Consider the following 24,780-nt stretch of genomic DNA (forward strand, 5'->3'; position numbering starts at 1 on the left):
GTCAAATTGATCTCGTTAACCATTTAAAACATGTTGCAGCGTGTTAATTGATAATACAAGTGGGTATATTTTCATTTTTGGAGCCAGTATTTAAGATTTTTACCTTGTGTTGATTTCAGGATATCCACAATTAAGTAACCTTTTTCTATTTGTTTAAATCATTGTATTGCTGTGACATCCATATCTATGATAACACGATGCCAACAGAGAACTTTAATCTTGCAGTCTCTCCATCGTACTTTCAAGAATTCAGGATTTGTTGGTGATGATCCACACCTTTGTTGTACGAGTAAAAACTGTAAAGATAAACTGACCAAACCCATATGAAAGACTGTGCAGCTCCAGTCTACATAAAGTAGGAACGTGTGACTCAAAGACAAAGGAAATTCAATTTATAGTTTATTCAGGTAATGATACAGGTAGGTATAAAAAAAAAAGAAGAAGATAACTAAAGGTGTGGCAGGATAATAATCATAAAGTTAATCTTTAAACACTTATTGGTTTAGCACAGCCAATAATTCAAGCTCGGCTACAGTACAACGTGTATAACAAGTCATTGTGGCCTTGTTTCCTGCCGATTCAAACTAGAGGTTTAGTGACCAACAATGCAGGTAACAGACACAAGGCAACAATACCTATAAGAAAAACACACAGGGAATTATTGGATTGATAGAGCAGATAAACAGATAAATCCAGAGCTTCTTTAGGCTGAAACAATGGTTGTTTACACCTACTCCAAGTTAATGAAACGTAATGACAACTTTGTTTTGATGTTCTATGTTTAATGTTTGAACATGTAGAGTAGCACTGCAAAACGATCTAACACAAAGCTTAATGAGAGACCTATTTATTATACATCTATGGAGCTAAATACAAAAAGAAAACAGATAAACTAGATCATGTTAACTGCTAATGGCTTTTTTTGGCTTTTTCTAAAGCCAAATGTTAAACCAAATTTTTGTAATCAGTGATTGGACGTATGATGACTTAATACCTAATAAAAAGATGACAGACAAAAAAAAAAGAAAGGTTATCAAAAACAGGACAACATTTTAAAAGGGAGGTTTATATCAAACTAGACTTTTCAAATAAAGACAAAAACAAGAAGTCCAAAGCTGCAAAAGGGCAGATTAAGCATAAATTTAAAACACGACTGTTGAGCTGCCAGATTTGTACATAAAAGCAAGAGATTTATTTACATAAATGTTCACCAAGTCTGATAAGATGAAAGTACTAAAAATCACCGACACGGGGCTCTGCGATGAACGTGAGAAAAAGAAAGCATGAACCTCGGGGACGAAAAAGAAGGAGTCGCTAACATCTGAAACAGCTTTCAGTAAATTATCAGGGTAACTTACATCACAGGAACAAGTTGAAATCTACTGGTAAGAAGTTTAAAATACTGTTCACAGACAATGTTATGGTAGAACCCAACTAAACCACCAGTTAATGATGGCATCCAACTGCTAGCATTTGGCTCTCAAAAGGAATTAGGATCATAAAGACGGGAGCTCAGAGCGAGTGCATGCTTACTGACATACCAGAGTGCAAACATGTACTGAGTCATGTTCCCCTGATGTCATTTTCATGTACCTTTAAGAAAAAAAACTTAACTTGAGCCAATTATTTCTTTATAATCTCAGTATAATATACTGAGATACACTCTAACCTGGAAGTGCCATCTCACAGATATAATCCTGGCATTACCAATCCATTTATTTTCACACTTCTTTGTGTAGGAAACGTTTTGTTCACTGTGATTAATGTGTTCAGAGGCCTGATATAAAAGAATAAGAAAATGATATAAACAATGATACGGCTCTCATCCAGGAATGTGAAGGGCATTTTCCTGTTGAAAACACAATCAAACAGGTCTTATCTGCTCATCAGATACAAGCTGCACACATCAGTTTCTAGAATGCTTTGTTAATGGAAACAAAAAAAAAAGAAGAAACGAAACCACTGTGTTGCTGGCAAGCTAGCTTAAAAACTGTTCCTGTGCACTGAGCTGCCGGATGTGCTTTTACCCAACTGACTGAATTAATTTTCTATGGCTGGAGCACTTACAGTAGCCCAGACTAAACTCAGTACAAACCATAAGCATCTTAAGAAGCAAAAGTAGACAGAAGCAGAAAACACTCATTGTCACTGGCTGATGATGTAAAAATATCCAACTGCTTTGCATCAACTGTTTCAAACACCCTTGTATTCACTGCTCAAATTCACACACATCGGGACTATGATTTATCTCTGGTGACAGAGCAGATATTTAAAGGCACATTCTGCAATATCTCCCATTGCATTGATTGCTGAAGGTGGACAGAGAGTCACAGAAGCAAAGCACCTGAAAGCAGCTGCACCGTCTCTACATGAAGCACATAAGGTAGAGCGAGGTAAAACATCCTCTGTAATCTGACAGTTACACCAGCTGCAGGTAATAAGGGTTACAACTGTAGATGCTTTTTATTTTGCATGTCTCTGGTGAGTCCTTAGGACTATAAGACACTCCTGATTGGTTTAAAGTCTACCGTAATTGGTTTCTAGCTTTCTATACATCATCTCTGATTTTAGCAAATTATTTACATGATCACTTGTTCGATGCATTTAGAAAACAGCAGGTTTAACCATTCATTGCCTGAAACTGGCACAAATGTCAGGATATGTTTCTTTCCTATAGTGAGAAACATCTGCAGAGCCTAACAGGTAGTGCTTAAACTTCCAATCCCCGGAGTTGGTTCAGACTGGCACCATCTCCAGATAAGTACATAGCTTCCCCGAGAAGAAAATTTACAGTTTGAGATTTTGAGAGTGAGCCAGCTCCTTCGGTGCTTTGAATCTAAAACATAAAAAAAAGCAATGACATCTTAATCTATGCATTAATGGCTTTACCAAATATCACAGATATCAGTCCTCCTAATCAAGGTATTTGGCCGAGGCTGAGCAGGAAATCTCGCCGACTGTGCCTTTAAATGTCTGGCAGAAAAAAAAAAAAATCATACAAATGCTTCGACATCAACAGGTGTTACTTCTTGTCTGTCTTCAGTGTTTGCACAAAATTCCAAAGGTCCTTGACCACCTGAGGAAGGTGAGGAGAGAAAAGGAGAAGAGTGAAATATAAATCATCCAAATGAAGTGCGATACAGCACGAGGCACATGACTCACTTTTACTACAACATGCTTTTTTTTTGTGCGTCTTGCCTGTGGGAACGCTGAGTTTGGTTGGGACTGTTGGGGAACGACGAGGGGTTGGGTGGGGGCAGCAGTACATACCAGAGTATATGACTAGGTGCTCCAGGTCTGACAGAACTCAGCCTTGGCTGATGAAACCAAAGCACTTCCACAGATGTTTCTACACACTGGGATCAACAAGCTCTCCCCAACCCGACTCCACCCCCACTCTTTTCCTTGTCCACCCAGGCCTTGTGTCGCTCTAAAGAGCTTCCACCTGCTCATAGCTGTACAGTTAACATTTTAACACTGCAAACAATTACAAACCAGAGCGTTCAAATAGCCTGATTCAAGTGATCAAAATCTAAAAGATGCTTTGATGCAGCTTTCCTATCCAACGCTTTAGTCTGTAATCATCCGAGGGTTTTGGGTGATGAATTCATGCTTTGTAAAATAATGTGCAGGGGATTTTGTTTTTCTGCTGAAATGACAAGCAGCATTAGGAAAGATTGAAGTCCTGCATTTGGTCAAAGGCCTTGAATGTGAAAAAGACTGGTACCATTCACATACTACCAGTCCTTCATTAGGCTACACAACACAAACTCCAGTAAATCACTGAGAGCGAGTTTGCCTTGGCAGGTGTACTCCCATTCCATCTAACAAGAGCCCGCCGACAAAACACGGATATATTTTTAAAAAAGAAAGAACATTCTGTGCTGAAGAGATGTCTGAGGTACACTGGACAGTGTCAGGCACAAGGACAGTGTGAGGAACAATAATCCATTGCTGGAGATCTGTCACGACTAAGAGGATTTAAATCTAAAATTAGGTTTGTGGAGATGTGCTCATAGAGGAATACGTCTCAAAATCTGGCAGCAAACGACTCCTTTTGTCTTAGCATTTAAAAGACTGAGTGCACTCACGGCAATTATACCAGACAATTGATATAAATTGCACATGAAATGTCAGAACAAAAACAGCAGATATAAATCAATAAAAGGTCACAATGAGATCCCTGGTAATCAATTTGCTCAAAACCACACTGCAATCATTACTCACTTTTTTGTCAGAGATTTTGAAAGAACTTTTCACGAAATTCTCAAACTTCTGCTCCGTCTTCGGTAGTGGTTTCCCCTGAGGGAAAAAAACATTAAATCATTATCCTAACAGTCATACAATCAACTAAGAGGGATCATTTGCAAAAAAAAAAAAAAAAAAAAAAAAAAAAAAAGAGGATGACAGCCTTACCTCCTTGGCTGCTGTTGACAACTTGCTCTTAATCTCAGTCAGAGATGGAGATTTCGACGGGCCAGCCTGGGGTTTGTCTTTTCCTGGAGCAAGTGTCTGGAACAAATATCAGCTGGGTAAAAACACTAGCCGATGTGTCAATTAGGAGAGATTTATAGAGTTGCAGATAACAGGATAGCTTCAAATGATGCCACCATATTTCCCTCTTTTACGAAGGGGCAATTCTTGTGTTCCTATTTGATCTCGATTTGAAATAAAAACTTGGGACATGTTGACAATAAATTCTTTCACTGACCAACAAGCCAGTCTGGGTTACAGCCCTATCGTGACCCATTTAGTCTGGGTCTGTGTTTACAGGCTTGGCGTAGGCAAGCAGCTGGAGGAAGATGAAAGCATCAGAAAGGACAACTCGTTCTAGCCTAATTACATCATCTTTTTAACATGCATCAGGTACAAATTATGTCTTATTTGTTTGCAAGGAGGAGAGAGCAAAGTATGACTCTCCAATGAACAACACAAAGGTTCTATTGATGAAAAAGCTACAAGTGCAACATCATACGATATCAAATGCATGATCTCTACAAATAAGAGGACACGTTTGACTGGTCAATGCTAAATATGGCCTAAAACAGACCTTTGTGGTCCTTTGGTGAGATTAAAAGAGCTTCTTTCAAACTTGATGACTCTCATTCTTGGGAGGAGGAGAACAGCATTAGCAGTTCACTTGAAGGCCCGTGGGTGGGACCAGACCCGGGCCGCCAAAGGCTCAGAGGTCCTCAATTAGGAAGTGTTTCAATGTGACACAACATTACACACACACCATACGGTACGACTTTATGTTACACAAGCCACAGAGCTTGTCCCAACAAGCAAAGGCAGTGTGGAATCCAGTGAAATTGCAGGGTTTCATTGATAGGCAGAGTCACATTTGAAAGGCAGCAGGAGCAATGTGCTGAGCAACTGTTTACCCGGCACAGCGAAAAACAAAAAACATCCTCATGTGCACTTATTTCATTTCTGCTTGGTAGATGACTGTTCCCTCTTCAATACACTTTGCTATCCTGTGGCTTGTTTCTGTAGCTCCATGAGGGAAGAATGGGACGACTTGAGTGTTGAGGCCTCCATAACTGCAGTAAATGTTGTGCACCACTTATACACCACACTTCACTAAATCGGAATATACTGACAGCAAAAGACAGGATTATAAACTAATAAAATAGTAGATTTTTAAGAAAGAAATACGATTTAAGGAGTTGCTTTGAGCTGCCACAATATTTAGAAGCATGTGTAGCCAAAACACACAGAATAATGTAACACAATAGGTCAATTTAAAAGTATAAATAAAATAAAAAAGTCCCTCTGATACATTTGAAACCTACTGACCTTGCTCTCCAAACTCAAACTTGGAACTGAAGTTCTTGCGTCTTTCGTGTGTCACAACTTGATCCTTTATAATTACCTAAACTACCTCAAGCTGTGGCTTCAAACAGTAAAAGACAGGTGGGATAATTTTAAGAAAATAAATTCTCCGCTTAGTTAGAAAAAAATAAAGCAATAATCTGTCCCTGTCCCTGAGAAATCTGCATTTTACAGCGAAGATCAAAAGGTATAAAATGAACAAAACCTTGACACAAACATTCCACACGGCACAAGAAAAAACACACACATATGCTGCTGGCTCCTGGCCATACAAATGCACCACATATTTATTATTTACGGGCAGCTCTCTACTTCCAAAGGACAGCTGTGGACCTGAAACAGCTGATAAACACTCAAAGCCGGCAAGCTTTTTCATCTGAGCCAGACACTGATTACAGATGCCACGAGACATGGAACTTAATCACAAGCACACTATCATTTGATGCAATCTCTCGTCTTCAATCCAGTGCAAACACATGGTTGTGACACATTTGCTCATCAAGTCTGTCCAGGGATAGTAATTGTCATTTTGTTGGAATGAGAACCTCGGAGGCTCATGTTTGGGGAAACCGTCAAGTGACTGGGAACTGTGACAATCCTAAGAGTCCTATACGGAAGTGTTTCTCCGAGGATCACAGCTGTGGCCTGGTAGTGTGTTCCCCCGGCAGCAGAGCTCACAGTCTTCTATATTCTGATTTTTTCTGACATTCAGGATAGATTTCTGTTTCTTTTAATTATGAACAGTTGTTGGGAAGTTTTAATGGCACTCAGAGTCATCGACTTGTCATCAACTCTAAATGATCTTCACTTGTCCAGGAAAGGAAGTTAAGACAACTTTATTGATACCAATGTCATCATCAATCCTGTTCTCTATCAATTCCTTTATCAGTTACTGACCCAATTTTCTTAGACTACACAGGTTTTAAGCACCATAACAACAGCTTACCCAGTGTTTCCCATACATTGAGGAAACTATGGCGGCCCGCCATAGTTTCCTTTTGGCCGCCATAGTTTCCGAATCCCAATCGTTTGAAACACAGCGATTTCCTCGAAAACCAACCAATATGACTATACAACCGGTGAATTAGTAATTAAACATGTCCTAAAGTGTGCAATGTCAGAGTTTTGAAGTTTAGTGGCAAAAAAGGTTTATGTGTTATTAGTCGCTGTCGGGGCGATTGACACACGTTATAGATCAGTGGGTGCGCGTGCATAAAGATCAGCTGTAATCATCGTGATTTCGTTGACAAACATATTTTTTTGACCTATTTATATTATGAGAAATAATGTGAAATTTGAGCAATGACGAGTACACTAGTATGTTGTCTGGTATGTTGCTTAAAAAAATAGTAAGCTCAATAGTTTCTGTTTAAAATAAGGTGTTTCATCTGTCCCGCATGTGTGGTTCAAACATCCCGAATAGGCGGAGCGGGGTGAAGTTGGTTTTATATTCGACATTCGCCTATTTTCCGGCTTTGTAATTGTAATAGCGACACGAAAACCGCACCAATTAGCCTCAGGACGGTATTAATATTTACAGAAAACTAAGACTAACATACCACAGGCTTTATCAACTCACCAAAGTAAGCCTGAAAGATCAGAGTAACCGCGCCGAATATACTAAGTCAACTACGGCAGCCGGAGCGCTTAGGGACCGTCGCAAAAGTGCAACGCCTTTTTTTGTTCTCACTGGATATTCAACCAATGAACACCAAACCACTTCTGATGGGTTTGTGAACTCACTATAAAGCTTTCACAGTCTTTTAGTTTCCAGAAAAATCATTTTAGGTAGAACATTTACTCAGTGTGCATAGTTAATTCCATTTTAGATTTTTATTTTGTAATAGCTCTCTTGTTTTTAAAGATATCAACACCAAACCACTTCTGATGTGTTCCTGAACTCATTGTGTACTTCCCACACCCTTTGTTATCAAGGAAAACCTTTTCAAGTTTCTCAAAAAGGCATAAGTCCTCACTGTATATGATCCATTCATATTTTTCATGAAGTTTAGTTTTAACCTGTAAATATTTTCTATTACAATTGTCATCATTGGGTTTTAATGACAAGATGAGGTTTCCTTATGTAAGCCCACAAGGGTTTCTGACATCTCCAGCACACATTCCATTTTTTTAATTTGTTGTGTTTTATTGTGTATTTTTTTGTTATAGTTGAATGAATGTGTGCAAATCAATCAAATAAAATAAAATCTGCAGTCGCACAAATTTACGCCGCGTGAATTTACCCCCCCCCCCCATAGTTTCCAAAAATTCTGTGGGAAACACTGTTACCAACCAGAATAAACTTTAGATTTATCGTCTTTGTCAACTCCATAATGTAAATAACACAGATTTAAACAGATTACAGCAGAATATCAATAAGAAACTTGATTACTCTATACCTTTTTAGCTCCCATCTCAGAGAGCTTGAAAATTAGCTCACCAAGAATGTGGACCCTCTGAAGATGTGCAAGAAGTTCCTCACTCATCACTTTCCCTGCCTGTGCACCAAGTGTGAGGAGATTTAGCTGAGCTGTCAGCAGCCTGACAACTAAAGTTAGCTGTAGCAAGAGTCTCTTGGTCAACATTTAAAGTGGAGCAAATGAATGAGCATCATCTTCATCTAACCATTCCCAGTCAAATAAAACTCTGCTAAGCAGGGCCTGATGTTATCATAACACAGGATATTAACTTTTGGTTAAAAGATAATCTCTTTAGTCGATAATCTGACTGTGCTACTGATTAACAGCATCAGTAGTACTTGTGTTGCAACCATTTGGAGCATCAAATAAAATGTAGATATATGTACCACAGATGATAGTAAAATGATCATTTTGCAGGAATTAGTCCCATCACTGTTATCACCTTCCTTCATGAGATGAGATGGGATGTTTTAGGACTGCCATTTCCTCTCTTCCATGACTATTTTTACAACAGCACACATGGATGTCTGCTGATGACCTTCTTCATTTGCAATCAGTGCACACTGCCGCAACACCTGCTGGCACTGATAAAGGAACAGATGAGCTCACAGGTGCACGATCCGGAGGCTTTGGAGAGTTCTTAACCTTAATTCCCATCCCAACCCACTCACAGACTGCATGCAACCAAAAAGTTAAACAACAATAAATCACGCAAAAATGTAAGAAATTGTCACCATGAAGTGAAATGAAATAACTGCTCATGAATTAGGTAAATAACCTGAGTTTTTTGCTCAGTTTCAGAACAGAGCAGCACAAAAGTTCCCAAACACAACTGATAATAATGGTGGAAAGGTCTTGATTTGTGAGGCATTTAGATGCGGACACGGAGTATACGATGGTAAATTGGTGATTTTTCAGCCGCAGCCGAACAATACAGTTGCATGCTTTGTTGCACAAGAAGAAGCCAAAGACGAAGTTAAATGTAGACCCAAAATTATGATACTGTTACTGTGATATGCTGGTTGTTCCATTAGTTTCATCTGCCATGCAAAAATTAAATATTTTGGCAATTTTACTGATATGAGCAAACCACAGGAGCGGTTTTCACCCTGACCTGTTGTCTGCAACCTCCAGGAAGACAGCCGACCTGCCTTATCAGCCACAAGATAAAAAAAGGCTCTGCCAACTTTGCTCTCTTTCTACTCTTAAAGAGGAAAGAGAATCACCAATCTGTCAACTTTTATAGCTGAAGCTCTGTGGACTTGAAGATGCAGATAAATCTCTCCCCAAAAACTTGACTTAACTTTACAGAAATGGCTACATGTGCACATTACAGCGAAACTACAGCCCTGAAAAAGTAATCTCCGAGTAAAACTGGCCATTACATGTGATCTGTGAACTTCTGTGAACACTGATTTGTGTATAAAATACAGTAAGTACAGTACTGAGGTGGGTCATTACAATCCAGCTATAAGGGTGGCAAGATGAGCTCATCAAGAATCGTTTCACAACTTGTTTTAGAGACTTTTTAAGCCAAGATCATTATTCTGTTAAAAGTTTTAAGAGCTATACCTCATTGACATTGCTACCATAATTCTGTTTATTTCCAAGTTTTAATCACAAGGCTACAAAAAATGACCATTATGACATTGATCCATTTACTAATAATTCATTAATATAGTTATTTAGTCATTTAGGGATGCAAAACATTGAGATGCTTCTTGGGATCGATTGAATCATTAACAGGTCAATCAGTTTGCAATCAAATTGAATTGTGAGGCCATCAAAAGTTCACACATCTAATAATAAGCCTATTGAATTCAGTTTGATGTTATTTTTTGGCATTCAAAAGGTACAATTTGGGGGCTAGCAAGTGTTCTGACCGCTCCAGTAAAAATGTAGCAGACTCTCTGTATGTGTGTGTACATGGGTTGGTCTTTTGGACACTTTTCAGGTCTTAAAGAGAAAACATGCTCACAGAAATAAATGAGATCGAGATCTGTTGGAATACATGTCAATCAGCTGCTAAAACAATGACTCACACCCTTTTGGGATAAGGCTGAGTGAAGTGGTTAACTACTTTATGACTGTGACGTGTGCTTAGAGACATCAACTTCTCCAAACCCACTAATCACACAACACCAGCTGCAAGATTAAGTTACCTCAGATCAGCACGACTCGAGTTAACTGGTTCACATGTTGAGCCTGTTACAGGAGAAGGTGCCGCTACATGCTGGGCTGTGAGAGGTGAGAACTGCGGTACTGGCAACACATCTGACAAGCTAATCTAATGACCAGTCACCTGCATTTAGGAGAGAAAAAAACAGACATCCACGCCCGCTTCCTCGCTCCTCAGGGGCATCTGGAAGCGCAAGCTGCACCAGACATCAAACGATGGTAATGAGAGCAATTGGGAGAAGGTGTGTCCAGGAAGTGAGGGGTGTGAAGAGGTTGTAGAGAGGGAGCAGTTGTGAAGCAGTGGAGAGGGGATGGGAGTAATAAAAGCACAGAGGGCCAGAGAGTTAAACTGGCGGGAAAGGTTTCGCTGGTTCAGTTGCCCATTGGCTAATCCCCAAAAGCACCACAAGAGCTCTGTGCTACGTCTGGACAAAAGACACTGCAGAGCTTGCTGCTCTCTCCAACACAGCAGGAATGCAGCCTCAGGGAATCCCTCTCTAGCCTCAGGAGTTTAGCAATCCTGTGGTTTAGTGTTCAACATGACAAAAAGCAGAAACTCTCTGTCATGACCTCCAACAAAACATGACACTTTTCTCGTGAGCCACAAGTGTGCACGAGTGATGGGTCTTTTATAGTAAATTCATGTTTTATCGCATATGCTGTCAGCATCGCCATGCCAACACATAACCTCTTATCTAAACAGAGTTTCGATCCAAGTCGTTCCCTTCACTTTAACATGCTTTGTGAAATGTGTAATCTCGCAGAGGAGCTCACCAATTTGTTCTCCCTGATGTGTGTGTGAGCCACAGAGGGGTGAGGGGCATCAAAGGTGGCTGCAACTCAAGATGGCAGGGTCAAGCTGATGGGTCACAGGTTTAAACCTTGCCCCAGGAAACCTGTTTGGAGGTCAGGTGTGTTTGCTTAAAGACAGGCAGAGTTCAAGCTTTGGGTTTTCAGAGGCGGGTGTCCAAGACGTACTATCCAAGAAATTAACTATCACAATGAACTAATTGCAACATGCATTCATTACATTCCTCAGGTTTGGAATGTGAAAGCTTTTCTTTCCTTCTTTTAAATTGTTAATGGTGACTTGCAAAACAACCTGAGGCTCTGAGCCTGAAACCACACCCAATATTTTGAGCACAGATATTTATTTTTCCAAAAGACCAACTTATTGGTCTGTTGTTTTTTTTGTGTTTTTTTTTAAAGTGTAAAGCAATGCATAACCAGTTTTGCCTGAAGGTCGAAGGCTCTTCTCGAAACCTGCTGGAGATGGTGGGAAGTTCATTTTCTCATACAAAGAAAATGGAGGCTGAGTTGAGAAATAATTTATATTCTGCGAAGCCTGCGACACCACATATTAAATAAAATAATAACCGTTTATCACATCATATACTATCATGTCCTCATTAACACAATAGTATAACTTTAATTTGTATCCATCTAAGAGTAACATACTTTATTTTTGCTCAGAATTGCTTTTAGTATTATTATTATTATATTAATTCATCAAAAAGTCCAGTCCTTTAAAACACAATTTAGCCTCATAATTCTAGTTGAAATATTTACAGTTTATATTTTAAATATAAAAACAAAAAAAAAAACAGAAATGAAAGAGGGGGGTTATATTAAGGGGTGTAACGAATATCTCTAGTACTAATAGTTTCACTTAATGTGAAGCCTCCGTTCAACTATCACTCAGTATTTTTATGAAAAACTTTGCTTATATATCAAAAAGTGGGACTTCTTGCAGCTAATTTCTGTTACTCCATCAGCATATTAAAGAAAGCATCATTTAAAAAAACATGGCCTGGTGACAGCCTTTCCATCCCTTTATATGAGGTTCGATCTGTGATCCTGATGTTTTTCTGCAGGGCCATTTCGTTTCACAGGCGTCTTGTTGGGTTTCTTAGGGGTAGGCTCTGGGCTCCGAGGAAACGAGCAACATGCAAGGACTTTAACACACTCAAATGACCAGGCTGCTCTTCTCAAATGTTTGTAATGTTGAAAAATGATATTAAATCGCGTATTACAAACTAAAGCACTTTTTTTTTTTTTTTTTAAGTGCAATGGGAAAGTGCTTTAATGCGCATTCAGTCCCACGTCAAATTCCTCTGCGGGAGTTCCAGGTATTCATCAGCTCCGGCTCCAGTAGGCATCGATGGGAAAACGTGTTCAGAGGAGCAAACGTGGACACAGCTTACTTTTTGTTTGCTAACTAAAACGTCTCATACAGAGGCTCCTAAACCAACAGCACTTATAGACAAAAACACACAAAGACTGATCAATTTTATCCATCTCCAAGACAGCTGGCAGCTTACTTCAGTCCAGCAAAAAATAATGAACTGACCCGATTATCAAAAAATTCATGTCTATCAGAAGCCGGGGCCCACAACAGCCTGCATGCTTAGAGCATAATGCCATCCGTTTATGTTGTTCTGGTTATAGGCTTGTCCACTGGAAGGTTGTGGCAGTTACTGGATGTAACTCCAACTCTCTGTTCATTGTTACTCTGAGCGTGTTGAAGTTAAACACTACAACTGGCAAAGGGAAAAGATTTAACTGGTTCGTTTCTGCGATTGTACCTACGTTTGAAAAACCAGTTTAAACTAATCTTTTTGGCGTATAAACAGGATAAAGTTGCTTGTTGTGGCTGTATTTATCGACACCTGGATGAAAGTTTTCATGGCTTGCTCGTTACCAATATTTAACCATCGATATAATCAACACACTCTACGTGTTCGTTATGTCTTTCTTCCTTTACCCTTTTTGGAGTTTTGAAACCCCCAATATGAAAGTACCGACTGTCAAGCCTTTAACTGACAAAATATACAATTGACGTGTAAAAGCACAAAAGACATTGTTTTCTCCCGTCACTACACCATCACAATAATATGTGTGCAGCAGGCACCACAAACTGTATCTTACTGTATCTTAAAACCACACATGAAAACAGAAACATATATATTCCGCGAGAATAAACAACATTGCTCTAAAAGAGTAGTGGGGGCCGAAAAGTTCAACCATCTGCAGTCTGCATTAAAAACAGAACTTTTCCCGAGCAGCAGTGGCTTCTAAAATTGTAAAGGAAACACAAGACAGGCTGGGTAATTTCTCAGCGATCAGCTGCTTAGTAACCCAATAACCTGTCATTGTTCTCCACTCTGGAGGCCTTCATGTCAGGTTTACATGGCTTTCAGTCGCCTGTGTAATTACTTTGTAATAGCCCAGGCAAGCGCCAGCATTTCCTGAGCACCAACCCTTTTCTTGCAATCAAAGGTATTCAACTAAAAATGGACTAGAAGTATAATTGCCTGTGTCGACACAATTGCTACAGCACAATAACACAAGCAATCCTTTTCAGCAATGCCTAACACAAATTACAGGAAGTTAAGACTTAGGATTCAAAGCTTGTGTTTTGTTTTTTTTCTTTAAATCAGAAGGTCATTGATTCATGACTCAAACTCAATCAAGCAGAGACACAAAGTCATAGCTGCACCTGAGGGCACGGAACGTAATGGATTTGAAATTCAGTCCTTTGAATAAACAGGTTTGTCCCTTTTACTGTGTTTATCATAGTGGTCTTTAATCAACCATCTGAATCATTTTGCTTCTAGCAGAAGTCGAAGAACACCCCTGATACTACAAAGACAAGACATGTGACCAGCACAGTCATTGTGGTTTTCTGTAATGTACTACAGAGCAACTGAAGGAGGGAAAACTCTGCAAAACACCCAGGCACTGCTTACTCGAATCATTCAAGCACATAAGCGCATCCCAATGTACTGATTCCAAGATGAATAGCTGTGCGTCCGACTCTGCATCAATGCAGTGATGGAGCATAATGGAGATTAATTAAAGTATATGAATATCACAGGATCACTTTCCACTTCAGTGGAACAACGACAACCTTTTTTCAACTGCTGTAAACCCCAAAAGAGCAAGAAATGTGAGAGGAAACGTCACATAGTTTTAAAGTTATACTTACTACAGCAGCAAGGGGGTTTGGAAAGAGTTCACCTTGGATTTATTTTGAGTTTTAGAGTGAATAAGACCCAACTAAGAAGCAGTAAATGTGTAAAGTCTACCTCACAAAAACTGATTGCTTTAGTTTCATCTTGAGGTAATATCCGCAACTCCAAGGTACACAGCCAGTCCAAATAATCTGCCAAAAATGAACCTATCATTCCAACTCAGAGGAAAGAGAATCACCAAATCTGTGGCTACTTTTATAGCTCAGTATAAATTATGAAAGCTATTCAGTCGAAGACAATCACTATTTCTGTAAGAACCTTTACACAATCACCTTTTTGCCTGCAATCTACGGTCAAACTCAAGCCCTGGTAAAGGACCTTATGAGTAGAGCTTGTTTAATGCTAAAGAAAGCCTGATTTTTATTCAGATCTATATTTATTCATTCAGATCTATCAGTTTGTATTTATTAAGAGGAGGCGCTACGTGTGGTTATAGTCATTTTGAAGAATTTAGGTTACTTTAAAGTTGCATCGAAGGACAAACACCTTTGTTAGTTTATACAGGGAAACACAGCAGAATGACTGCTTGCAGTTTCCATGCTGTACAGGAGGCGAAGCAGTTCATCGGCTTTAGTTGTAGCAGCGTGAGATGTGTCAGTGTGGCCTCAACTACAGCTGCATTTATACCACAGAATCTCCCCCCAGGGACCTTCCAATGGTCCTAACCGATGACCCCTGCAAATCAGAACCAGAAAATAAACCCAACAAAATGACCCTTGTCAGAATATAGTACTTTTGATTGTCTGTGCGACTTTCAAGCTTGGGCCAACAGCTCCAAACATTTCTGATGAATCCTGGACTCAGCGTATTATTTCTGCCAAATGACTCACCTTCAACACAATTTGACTCACTTTTCTTTAAACTGGTGTTTTGTTCTCAGTGTGGCTCCTCTGTTGCCAAATGTATGATAACCTTTTCATGTAATGACATTAGGTTTAATTGTAAAAGCAGTCGAGTCAACCTGCAACTGAAACATCGACAAGCAAATCTTTTTTTTTTTTAAAGTGAATATTCTTTCCATAGATGTGTCTGTTACTCACATAAAGCTGAAAAAAAAGGGCAAATTTTCAGCAAAATATCACTGAGCCCATTAGTAAATTTGAATTAGATGATTGATCACTGATCACTTGTCAATAGCCAAGAGAAGAGACCACCTGAGACCACCTGGGTCCACCTGTAACGTTCACATCCTGATTTCATGTTAAACAAAAATCTGATAAAAGATCTAAGATCGAATTAATCTGAACAAGTATTTGATGCCATATCTGATACTCGATGCTTGGGACGCATTGTGATCCAAACTCTGTACAGTACTGAGGTTTGACAACAAAAGAAAAACACCATTTATCCTAAAACACAGCTGAATTAGGAGTCAAAAGAATAATTGCTCCCAGCCCTACTTTCTAAAGCTTTGTGCTTTCATTATTAAAGAATGGGACAGGGTAGTTATGGGGCTGAAGGATTAAGATCATGCGGGGAAGGGGGTGTGGGGTGCATGAGGATTTGGTTGAGAAGACAACAAAATAAATCAACAGGTGACAGAAATGCTCAGCTGTCATCTGACCCTGAGGGAAGGATCGGCACTCACGTCGCAGGTATGCGCATCTGCCCTGCTTTGATCTTTTGCCTGGCACAGTTTGCACTTGGATAGCGTGCTTTTAACAAAAAAAAAAAAAAAAAAAAAAAGGAAGAAGAAAAATCACAAACAGACACAGACGTAAAAATGGGGCAGCTACACACATGCACCCACACACTTGTAAGCGATTGTGGTAACACGCAAAACAAGTGTTCAAAGGCAAAAGCCAGGTGCAAAGCTGAAATGGCATGAGAAACGATAAAAAGGAGCAATCATATTAACAGTGGGATGACAGAGGGACAAAGATATGCAGTGCTTCAGAAAAATGGTTGAAGATGTTTCCCATAACTAAGGAGAGAGTGTGTAACTGCAAGTCCTGTGTGTTTCTCCCCTAATGCACGAGAGCAATCAACTGTTAATGTTTCCATACCGTCTGCGTTTATGCAAATGTGCATGCAGACTTACACTTTTAGATGTAAAAGTGTACAGGGTGTACCTTTAAAGTGTGTGTATGTGTGTGGAGCATAACCTGGTTCTGTTGGTGAGACGGTGAGAATTCAAGCAGATTACAGAGGAGAAATCCGATCATTACACCACACAAACCCTGTATTTTACTCTCAGAAAACAGGTGGGTACATGAGCAAACAGGATGAAAACGTTCCATGTTTTGTCTCATACAAAGAAGTGGACGGTCAGTGGGTGCAGGAATGGGTAGGGCTTGTTGAAATGAAATGCTACTATTGCGTATAGTCTGCAGATTTCTAAATGATGTGGTAGAAACAAGATGGGAGTGGGGAGACGGCAGCAACACTGAGAAATTCCTTCTACGATAAAATACTGAGGGAAAGCCACTGACTACTCTGACATCTAGTGGACGAGACGGGACTGGAAACATTTCAAACAAATAGACTTTACAGCAAAAAATTCAATTATTGAACTGCAAAGACATTTTGTTAGGCTAGAATAGTGGTGATGGATCAAACTCGCCAAACAGCCAAAAAGACTCAATTAGGAACAGAAGGAAATAAATAAATAGGCTAGTAAAAATGTCATTAAAAAAAAAAGCTCACGAGATAAAAGAAAACCAACTTAGATTCTGTTTTACCGAAAAACAACAGGAAAACTTTGACATAAAAACTCTTAAAGCTAATCATTGGTTGTTCAGGACTCCAAAATAAATAAATAAATAAATTAAAAGGAGCATCGACAGGTTTCCCATAAATGTGGCGCCTATTATAATGTTAAAGTTTAACTGAATAAGAACAAAAACTTTTCAATTCAAGTTCAAATAGCAGTCTTTCTCCTGCTTCTATGAGATAAAATAAGTTTTAAAAAAAACAGCCCATTAAGCTAATGCAGTATTTTATTTTTTTTAATCAAAATCATCATTAAATTTCAAGGTGATTACAATGGGTCATGAAAGTCTGAAATAGGAGATCTTACATATGAGTAACAGCAGGTGATGTCTCCTTTAAAGAAAATCCAAGTTTAAACCAATTTTATTTAGAAAGTTTGTCATAGTTTTCCTTTCATAATGTACCGACTGTTTGAAGTGGGCAAGAGGTCTGAACTGCAGGCTACAAGGTCTCTGAAAAAGACTTTGACTCGATGGCTGCATATATTACACCAAAACCATATATGGTTCAGTATTAGTTTCGCCCTCATCGGTGTGTACCAGTTACTCACAACAACTCATCTTATACACTCCTTGTGCCATCATGAATACTGGCTTTCAAACTGTGTGCCAGTATCAAGCCAAAAGGTCCCTTTAACCTTAAACTGGAGGGCATGATGGTCATGATTGTTTTACTGTTTTCATCTTTCATCATGTTTTACAATTTTCACAGCATCCTAATGTACTGTATAAACTATATTCCAGCAAGCTTAGCGTAACCATGTCCACCCTAATCAGTGCACACTCGATGGTTTGAAATGATCAACTGCAACAATCAAATCCACCATCCACGTTTGCTTATATTCTGTTGTATGTAGTGGCTACGGACAAAGGAGGAAAAACAGACCAGGCTTACTTTTTTGAGCACTTTTTCCACATTCTTCTGAGGCTTTATATCATCTTCATCACTGTCGTCATCACTAGAAGAGGTACAGTAAAAAAAAAAAAAAAAGTTACATAAACTGAGAATTTACCCTCATTTCCAACTATAGACAAAAAAAAAAAGTGTTATTTATCTTTTTACAGGATAGTAAGATTGAACTGTGTTTAGAGCACAAAGGGAAGGTCCTCATTAGACGAGTTTTATTGGAAAAGACAGAAACAATCCGACTGCACGGTCGAGCTTTAAAAGCATTTCCTCACATACTCCGTGGAAATACGTTAAATCTCAGTAAATTAACCGATTAATCAATCATCTCCATTTATCTTGCACTTTTTTACAGCAGAGCCTTTTCTAAGACACATTACATGATAAAAGAGACGATGCTGTGAAGCACACGTTGGAGTACAGGAGTGTTGTTTATTATAACCACGGCTGATCCACACTGTGATCGGTTTATTTGATGGAATAGTGACATTTGTCACAGACCTACGATCTGATCTGTTAAAGGGGATATACTACACTTCCCCTTCAGCTGGATTTCATTTACACCCTTGTAGCCCTTGAATCTGGTGCAGGTTATTCATAGCATATGTTTTAAAATGACCACATGGTTCAACTTTCAATTCAAACTAGAATTTGAAAGAAGTATGTTGTGTGCTGTCAGTTACGGCTCAGAGAGAGAAAACTGAATCAACAGGTCAGAGTTTTACAAAAATCTGACTTTGTTTTTATCTTAAATAAAGAAGATCATACTCATCATCGTCTTCCTCGTCACTGTCTTCCTCGTCGTCGTCATCGTCGTTTTCGTCAACATCTGACTCCATCTTCAGTTTTTTCTGCAGGGAAAATTAATATTTGATCAGTTTGGGCATTTTGTTTAGTCGATTAAGTAAGAGCATCATTTTTATTCTAATAATTTGTGTTAATGTTTAAACTGAAATCACTTTATTTGTACCTTTGGTGCAGCAGGCAAACACCACAACTGCTGAGAAACTTACACACATTCTTTCCTTTGGCTATTTTCAACAACTAAATAAAGAAAACGTAAAAATCATGCACGTCTGTATTTTACTAACTTTACAACTGAACCTCAGCCTGAGCTTTTCTTTCTTTGGGATAACGTTCCTACAGAGTTAGAAGTAGCTCTTTAGCAGGAAAACTACCAATGGAGGCTTCTTCCCTGCCGACAGGTTTGCAGGCCGCTTCACAGGGGACGTATTGTGTTCCTCCTCTTCATCGTCCGAGTCTTTCACGCCTACAATGCAAAGACTGATAAGTGACAGCGGCGCAGCAGAGTAATGCTTAATTCAGATATTTATCGTAATACAGATTCAAATTCATTGATAAATAAAAATGCCCCCCCTTCCACTAAAACAGTTTCGGAAGCACAAATTACTACAGAGGGAAGCATACAGAAATGTGATGGTTATGAAAATAAAGTCAGTGCCCGACTCTTTACTTTTCAACAACATGGTTTTCAGTGGGTGAGTGCTTCTTTCAGATGTAGTAAACTGTTATCTGAGTCTTTATACTCACTAACAAAATGTTGACCGCTGATGTGAACTGGACCAGAGCCAGAAAGGAGACGAAAGGTAACTGGAGGAGTTATCTCAAACCCACCTAAATTCATCTGGATGACAAAACAGCAACAGAAATTACAATGTGAATGTGTCTATCTCACAATTACTGTTATACTAACCGAATTGCATGTGTTCAAAGTCACAAAAAGTTTGAAATAATAGATTTTAAGACACTTAAATACTTAAAAAAAATACTGTCAGTGTTGGTATGGACTCACAGAGGGCAAGACAGAAGGTTTCAGGGCAACTAGCGGCACTTTGGCGGTCTTTGCATCATAAGTAAGCCCTTCCACTTCCACCAAGTGGAATTTGTCCTCAGCCTCCGCTCCCAGACACACCTGGAACAGCAGCACAGCCGTTAGTAAATTTGTTTGAGATCAACCAGCTCTGAGCAGAGGCAATCAGCAAAATGTATTGAAATAACTTCTACTTTAACATGAGAATTGGCAGAGGCTGGTGCTCTTTCCAACGCTGCACTGTATATACAGCCCCTGTACACTCACATTACACATGGTTACAGGTTGAGGCAACTTTGACTTTTGAGTTTGGAGGAGAGTTTGCAAGTATTGCTCCTTTTTACCAAACTAAAAGTAGGAAGTTTGTATCCGTGAAGCAGGTGTGGAGCACCTCTGGGAGAAAAGATGCTCTGTTGTAATGGATCTCTACAGATAAACTTATCTTATTCATGAATGAACCAAAACACCACAACAAATTTCGCTCTCTTTCCTGTTAACTTGCAGTGAAGAACTTCCATGCCGACGATATTTTAGCAAGTTTGCCATAACATTACGAGCAGTGACGCTGAAAAACATTAGAATGGCGCCTGGCAGTGAGTGGGATACTGTCCTTGAAGTTGACGTGTGATGGGGACGCATAGCTCCAGCCTAGCACAGCCCCTTAATGGACACATGAGCTCAGAGCATTTCAAGAAAGTGACCTAGTCTGATGAATCATATCTTCTTTTACGTCATGCGGAAAGTCAGGTCTGTGGACATGCTTACCTGGGGAAGACATAACACCAAGAAGCACCAGCAGGGACAGTGTGATGCTTTGGGTGCTGCCATTCTTGTGAATGTTACATTGAAACGTATCACCTACCAAAACATCTTTATTAACCAAGTACATCCTGTCATGGAAACGGCATTCCCTGATGGCAGTGGCCCTTTTCAACAGGATAAAGCGCCCTGCCACACAGCAAAAATTAGTGGGAGTGAAAGTTTGAAGTGTTGACTTCGCTTCCAGATTCTCCAGGGGCCTTTACTACAAAGCAGGATCAGTGTCCTGTGAGGTAACTTCAGCTTCAACTCTGGGTTTTTAGTCTCACAAAGCTGATTCCCTTCTTACCATTACAACCTATGTTGGAAAGCTTTCTGCACCACCTACCAAACAATTACTGCTCTTAGAAAAAGAAAAGGTAAAAGAAGACATCAGTGTGTGAACTGTCTCTCTGTACTAAGCCCAAAGTCAAGGCCAGACTACACCAATTCACTTTCACTGATAGGCTCTTCATGATATAGCTCAGCAAAGGGAATGTGCTTGCAGCCTAAAACAGGGACTGATTACACTAAAGCTTGCTCCTTAAGATTACGCACTAATATTATTTATCTTTATTTAATATATTCACTGAACTATAAGAGACTTCTTTGTTATTTTCTCCAGCAACGTATTAGCAAAGTGTCTTAATACTCGCCAAATTGCATCTTATCTGTACATTTTCTTATCCACATGCATCTTATTAAAATGGTTCAAAAACTAAATTAAATTACTAGACAACTACAACCTTTTTCATTTAGCAATTTAGAGCCGGGATGAAAGAAAATTGACTTTTTCCACAGATCCACTGACTGGTGTGAATCACTTTACTGACCTTCTTTTTTTTTTATCTATTTCTTTTATTTGGCGCAAAGAGCATTAAAAACAGCCAAATGCTGCATCTGACAGAATACAACTTTCTCACACCTGTTATAAACAAACCTGCAGGACACAACCCGAACCACCAGAGCTACTCATGCTTCAGGGACATAGCAGTGATTTTGATAGCCATAATAATTTATGCATTCACATAGCTGGCATTCTTTTACTCTTTTGTCAGCTTTCCTTCCTGCTTTGGTGTTGCTTTCCAGCCTGCTATATGACTGTGGACTGTCCACGTGCTGCCAACTCCACCCACTTTACATGAACGCGCACAAACCCAGTCGACAAACCTAATTTAATTTACTGAGTTGATAACCATTACTGTAGTACCGTGAGCTCCCTTAGCAATGCCAGATAAACAGAGGATATGTGGATCATCCGTTCTCATCCAGAACGCTGCTGCTAGAGTTTTAACCCAGACTAAGAGATCTAAACACATCACAGCAGCTTTAAAATCTTTACTCAGGCTTCCAGTCAGTCACAGCATAGATTTTAAAAGCCTGCTGATGGTTTACAAATCCCAGAACGGTTTAGGCCCAAAATACATCTGGTGATATGTTCGGAGAATATAAACCCAGCAGAGATCCAAGGACTCGGGTCAGCTGGTCCAGTCCAGAGTCCAGACTAAACATGGAGAAGCAGCATTTAGCTGTTATGCTGCAAACAAGTGGAACAAACTGCCAGTGGAGATTAAACTTTCACCAAATGGAGACATTTTTAAATCCAGGTTAAAAACATTTATTTTCTTATGTGTCTATGCATGAAATCTTCACGATATCTTTTAATTTATCTGGACTGTTGCTTGTTTTTAAATTCATTTAAATAATTTTAGTTGTTTCTCTTTATATTATTTTATGTATTTTTAATGCTTCTTACACTCCCTGCTGCAATGCTTTTATTTTATGTGAAGCACTTTGAATTGTTTTGTGCATGAAATGTGCTATACAAATAAATTTGATTTGATATGTTGAGCTTGCTTCATAGTAGGGGCCCCTGGTCTCAGTCCAGTTGAGCATCTGTGGGAAGTGCTGTATGATCTATGGAGGGCTTGGTACCAGATACCAGTGCATTCTTTCAAATGTTCACTGGACTCCATGCCTTAAAGGATCGGGACTATTTTTGGCGGAATAAAAAAGGGAAGCTACCCATTAGGCAGGTGGCCGTAATGCTGTAGCCACCTGCTGTCTTAGGCTTTATTAAAGTATGTCCCGGTTATGAACTCAAGCTAAACTAAAGCAGAATTCCAACAACACAGCCAACGTTTTAAACATGTAAACAAAGTGCACCCTCATGTGTGCAACTCTTTTGATCAAACAGATTGAAAGTGGCTTAACAGTCACATTGTTCTGCAGTGATTATTCTACAAGCATTCCTAAGTTAACACAAAACGAGTTTCTTACTGCTTTGAGTGACAGCTGTTGCTCTGCATCGTCGTCGTCTATGTCAACTCTGAACTCCCGTTTATCCGATTTCAAGGTACAACCTGCGTGAGAACAAAACGTGTAACCAACCTTGCGCTTCTACTTGCACTGAGACAACATAAACAAATGCAGAAAACTGTTTCAGATATGGGGGTGTATCTGCAAGGCTAGCTAACAAAAGAGCTGAATTGGCGCGCGAAGGGAAAAAACAGACTAGCCCGCTGTTTAGCTAATTCCCTGCCTGTAAAATTGTTTAATAGCTATATATACGTGATAATAAAAACTGATTGTGTGACCCATTAATTTAATGTTTGTCTGAACAAGCCAGCTCACCAAACAAGTACATTTGAGGTCTGCTAAAATCTGAGATATTGTCCTCCATCTTTGTGGTGAGATACTTCCGGAAACTAGTTTGACAAACACAGAGACCAGCCAATAGGGAGGCAGTACGTCATGAGCATGACAATTTATTTACACCAATTGGATTTAAGAAAAGGCGGGACAAATGAGACTCAGTGTTCTACTTGATGAACACTAGATGGTACTGTCGTGATGTAGATTGTGGGCAGCTATCTGTAAACAAAAAACTTGATAGAATATGTTGACCCAGGATAGATAGATAGATAGATAGATAGATAGATAGATAGATAGATAGATAGATAGATAGATAGATAGATAGATAGATAGATAGATAGATAGATAGATAGATAGATAGATAGATAGATAGATAGATAGAAGTATCAATATTTGAAATATGTAAGCAGGATCTTTATGAAGAAGTTTATGTCTTCCTAAATTTCACTGGACTTCTTATGTAAATTTCACGTCAAGAATGGCATATTGCTTCCTATGTCCAATGCCCACATGCTGTTATAACTAATGAATCAGGCCTTTGGCTAGTGATATCAACCAAAAGTCTCATTTTGGAGAATGCAACATACTATGTACTGAGAGTTTAATACAGTACCAGTAGTAGCTGAAAAGAGTTAATCAACGTCATGCACGGCCTGAAGCTTCAGAAAGCTTTAATGTGTCATTAACTGTCAGGACATGTCTGCAGGTCCATCCTGGCTAATGATGCAGTTTACTTTCACACAAATTCCTTAATGGGTATACAAATGGATTTTCTATCGACTTGATTTTTCAAATAATTGTCATGTTCTTTTCTCATAAAGCCTGTTTAAGAAGCGAATATAACGTAAGATTCAGCAACCTTTGGTTTATCACCCTGGTAAAATCTATCCTAAAATTATTTCCTCCCATCTGTGTTTTTTACCCCATATATAAGTGTATGGTTGAATGTTTGCTTTTGTCCCTGCATGCACCCAAGTGTTGAAACATGCACCCATATAACTGTTTGTACTATGCGAGTGTGCACATTACAGTGTCAGCAAGACATTTGTGACTGCATGTCATGCAAACCGGTTGAATTAGTTCTGATATCCATGTCAAGCTGTCAGACCTGCTGAGAGACTTCTTCACTCTTCACCTGACTCAGCTGGAAATTATTTGATGCTCATAGACTTTCTTGCAAGAGCAGCAAACAGCTGTATAAAAATGCTCTTGTCAAACCTACCCAGTACCCAGTACTAATCACAAGAAAAGTATTCTTGTTCTCCACACTTCTATGTAGTGTAAGTTTACCTTTTTGGGAAAGTGTCCTCTGTGATTTCAAATCGTCTAAAGTTTATATATATCTTTGTTAGCTTACAACGTAGCTTGTATTTCATTAGTTTCATTTCATGTTAGGACATTTGGATATAGG

General features: G+C 39.1%; 1 protein-coding gene across 1 annotated transcript; it reads right to left on the reverse strand.

Annotated features, from left to right (window-relative positions):
* Nucleotides 1-382: 382 nt before the first annotated feature.
* Nucleotides 383-23,419, reverse strand: npm1b (nucleophosmin 1b). The gene is made up of 10 exons (XM_075481937.1): nucleotides 23,349-23,419; nucleotides 22,995-23,077; nucleotides 19,899-20,018; nucleotides 19,637-19,730; nucleotides 19,264-19,355; nucleotides 18,854-18,936; nucleotides 18,074-18,137; nucleotides 4,417-4,512; nucleotides 4,228-4,302; nucleotides 383-3,076 (listed from the first exon to the last, which is right to left on the reverse strand). Exons 1-10 carry the CDS (start codon nucleotides 23,395-23,397, stop codon nucleotides 3,023-3,025), a joined length of 810 nt encoding a protein of 269 aa, XP_075338052.1. The 5' UTR covers nucleotides 23,398-23,419; the 3' UTR covers nucleotides 383-3,022.
* Nucleotides 23,420-24,780: the final 1,361 nt, after the last annotated feature.

This window comes from Odontesthes bonariensis, chromosome 13 (genome assembly GCF_027942865.1).
Source record: "Odontesthes bonariensis isolate fOdoBon6 chromosome 13, fOdoBon6.hap1, whole genome shotgun sequence".
In the NCBI taxonomy this organism is placed as follows: Eukaryota; Metazoa; Chordata; class Actinopteri; order Atheriniformes; family Atherinopsidae; genus Odontesthes; species Odontesthes bonariensis.